Genomic DNA, 3,469 nt, shown 5'->3' on the forward strand with positions numbered 1-3,469 from the left:
ATGAAAGAAAAAAACCTTTTGGCTAATGACGTCTCCCCGTGCTAATTGCCTATATTGATTATTTTTAATTTGAGCCGATTGTATTCTCTGATTAAGAAATTCTCTTCTCCTCATTTCCGCTTCCTGTAATTTAGCATTGAGTTCTTCGTGCGTCAAAGTTTTCGTCAAATTTTCATTTTTTTGTAATTTTTTTATCTTTTTCGGCGGATGTTTTTTTATTATGCTTTCTTCATCATCTGCGGGTATGTCAAACGCGAGAGGTGGTCGCGGAGGAGTCGGCGGTATTTCTGATACAAAAAAAACATGCCACGTGATTAATAATTAATTATAAATTAATGAGACGAAAAAAAATTTGTAAAAAAAAATCTTACTTCGTTTCGTTTCGTTCAAAAATTTTTCAGAATTGGTACGAACGTTATTTATTCGGGGAGGCGTATTATTCGAAATCGTAGATGATATTTCTTTTCCTTTGGGAGTTCCATTGATTGGAATTATTTTTCCAGCATCCGATGGATTAACTAAAACTTTAATTCCAGGTCCGTTTTTTGGAATCGGTTCAACTAATGGTACAACCGGCGATGAACTATTACAACCCATTTTTTAAATTGTTAATTATTTATTTATTTATTTAAACGCAACATCCGTTTTCGTTGTTTTCACATAACAAAAAAAAAAATTAAACGTTAAACGTAAAAGAAAAAAAAATTTAATATAACCGACAAATAAAATACGACGACTGACGAAAAATTGACTTCACTTGGTTACACATCAACAATCTCCACATCACAATATTGATTCTTTTTTTTTGTTTTGTTTTCCTATCACCCTCCCCATCCCCTCTCATTCCCTTTTCCTGTTAACTTCCCAAATTTCCCTCCTGGAAACCTCGTTCAATAAAAAAAAAAAAAAGAAATTCAACAAGTTTTCCAAGAGTTTAATACACGATAAACACGCGATCGTAAATTTAATTGATTTTTTTTCTTTTTTTTTTGCTGGGATTTTAATTTTGACGAACGATTTTTTAAATTTTATGGCCGTAATTAAACAACAAAAACAATCAATTTAAATCCCTGAAGTGATAACAATGATAACAAAAACAGATTTAAAAAAAAAAAAACAATTTTTTTTAACCATCTCCATATTTCATACGATCAAAGAAAACTTCGACGAAAAACGCCTTCAAAATGATGTTTAGGCAATTTTTAAACACATTTTTTTGTTAATTTTTTTGTTAATTTTCCAAAAATTGATTTTTAAACGTTTTCATTATTATCATTATTATTATTTTTACCGTTCGGGCTTATTTTATTTTAATTAGAATATTACAAAGATGATAATGAAGTAATTATAATAATGATAACGGTAAGGGTAAGGAAAATAATTTTTTCCTTTTGTTATACGTAAACATACACGCACGTAAACGTGTAATTGTTTTTTGACACGATTTTTAAAATATCTAGAAAAATCTTTCTCCCATTTCTTATCACTGATAACGTTTAGATAAGAAAAAAATAACACGAGTAAAAATTTAATATTCGAATCGGAGGGGGGGGGTGAGAGAGGAGATGAGAAGGTAATTTATAAGATTTGCTTGGAGTCGAGAAATCTTTTTTTTTTTTTTTTTTTCCAAAACAACAACCACAATCGCAACAACAACAACAACAACAACAAATCAAATGAATGATCGACACATACATAAACACACAAACACACGTGCGCATGTAAAAAATTACATTTAATTTATTTAAAATTAACTGACACATTAATAGTAATTAACTATTGGAATTTATTTTTATTTTAAAAAATTGCCTTGAGTTATAATTAATAAAATTTGTTTTATTAATTAATCAAATGTAATTAATAACATTTATTAAAAAATAAAATAAATATAATTATTTCATGTGCCAAAAAAAAAAAAGTTTTATTAACGTTGAGTCAGTAAAAGCCGTCGTCGTCGACGGCTACGACGACGTTCAGTAAAAAAAAAAAAAAAAAAAAGTTAATTTCGCATTCAGGTATTAAAATTCAAATGTGAGCCATGGTATGAATACCTAAATGTCGCACGTGTCGTCACATTTTAGATTCATTCTACGATATTTTAAAATGTGACAAAATTTCGTACTCTTGGTCACGCACTACAAACCGAAGATGTGACCGTCGAAAAAAAAAAAAAAAATCACCCACGTCATTGTAATTAAAACCATAGGACAAAAAAATAATGGCGGTCTTCTTCCTTATCCTCCTTTCCTCCCTCTCCTCTTCTCTTCCCTTCTCTTCCCTCCACAAGAACATTTACTTCCTTCTCTCTCTCTCTATCGTCTTTCCAGACGCATGTTTTCCTTTCGTATTAATCAAAAGATGGAGTTTGTTTGTTGTCTAAGGTGGAGTCTCTTTTTAAATATGTTTACTAACCAAGGGATGGGGGGTGGAGTGGATGAAAAAAAAATTTTTTTTTTTTTGTCCACTAACAAACACGCCTAATTTAACCAACCTAATTTATTTATTTTTATTGTTTAAACAATTATTTTTAAAATTTAAAAATTTATCTTTTTATAACAATGGATAGAAAAAAATCTTTTCGAATTATTGATTTTTTCTCTTTGTTAAAAAAGATGTACTAACAAACAAACAAACAAACAAACGAATTGATTGTTATCCAACCGTTCATTACCGTTAAACTTCGATTTTTCGAACCTAAAAATTAATTAAATTTTTAATAAATAATATTAAAATTATTAATTTTTATCAACAGGCGTTTGAGATAATGCGAGAAAGAGAGAGAGAGAGAGATTGTGCGAGTGTGTGTGTAAAAGAGAGAAAGAGAGAGAAAGATAAAAATATAATTTTTTTTTTTAATTACTATTTTTTTTATTTGATACGATTCGATCGCGGTAAAATTTCAAACCTTATATATATAAAAAAAAAGAAATCGAATAAAAATAATCAAGCACGTATATACAAATTAAAACAAACAACAAACGGCAAACAAACAAACAAACACGAGGTAGCAGAACGATGAACATGTCGTGAAAGATTCAAACTCGTCACCTCGAAAACTTGAGATGTTAAATTTTTTTTTTTTTTTTTTTTTAATTTATGTCTTTTTCGAGTTTTTTTTTTTTTTAAAGAAATTGGCAGAAGATGTAAAGAGAGAGAGAGAGAGTTAGGGAGTGAGAGAGAGAGAGAAATAAAAAAGATACGACAAAATGTTGAATACAGGTTTTTTAATTGGTTCACTCCAATGTTTTTAAAAACGTAAACATTTATTTAAGTGGATAATTTATGCTTTTGAGAAAAAAAACGACTGGAATAATAGTTTGGTCGCTAAAATTTCTTTGAGTTTTTTTTTTACTAGAACATTTTAATAATAATAATAATGAGTTTGTTATTATTATTATTATTATTATTATTATTATTATTATTATTATTATTATTATTATTATTATTATTATTATTATTATTATTGAGA

At 27.9% G+C, this 3,469-nt stretch overlaps 2 protein-coding genes across 2 annotated transcripts; both read right to left on the reverse strand.

Moving 5' to 3' along the window:
- Positions 1 to 15: 15 nt before the first annotated feature.
- Positions 16 to 285, reverse strand: Phum_PHUM516590 (uncharacterized protein; the record flags this gene model as incomplete). Its single annotated transcript, XM_002431199.1, has 1 exon — positions 16 to 285. A coding segment is annotated over one exon (270 nt), but the record flags the coding sequence as incomplete, so codon positions are not given.
- A 36-nt stretch (positions 286 to 321) lies between these two features.
- On the reverse strand, positions 322 to 844 carry Phum_PHUM516600 (uncharacterized protein; the record flags this gene model as incomplete). Its single annotated transcript, XM_002431200.1, has 2 exons — positions 322 to 583; positions 753 to 844. 2 exons carry the CDS (start codon positions 842 to 844, stop codon positions 322 to 324), a joined length of 354 nt encoding a protein of 117 aa, XP_002431245.1.
- Between the last annotated feature and the right edge of the window lie 2,625 nt (positions 845 to 3,469).

The sequence above is a fragment of the Pediculus humanus genome, genomic scaffold (genome assembly GCF_000006295.1).
Source record: "Pediculus humanus corporis 1103172108282 genomic scaffold, whole genome shotgun sequence".
In the NCBI taxonomy this organism is placed as follows: domain Eukaryota; kingdom Metazoa; phylum Arthropoda; class Insecta; order Psocodea; family Pediculidae; genus Pediculus; species Pediculus humanus.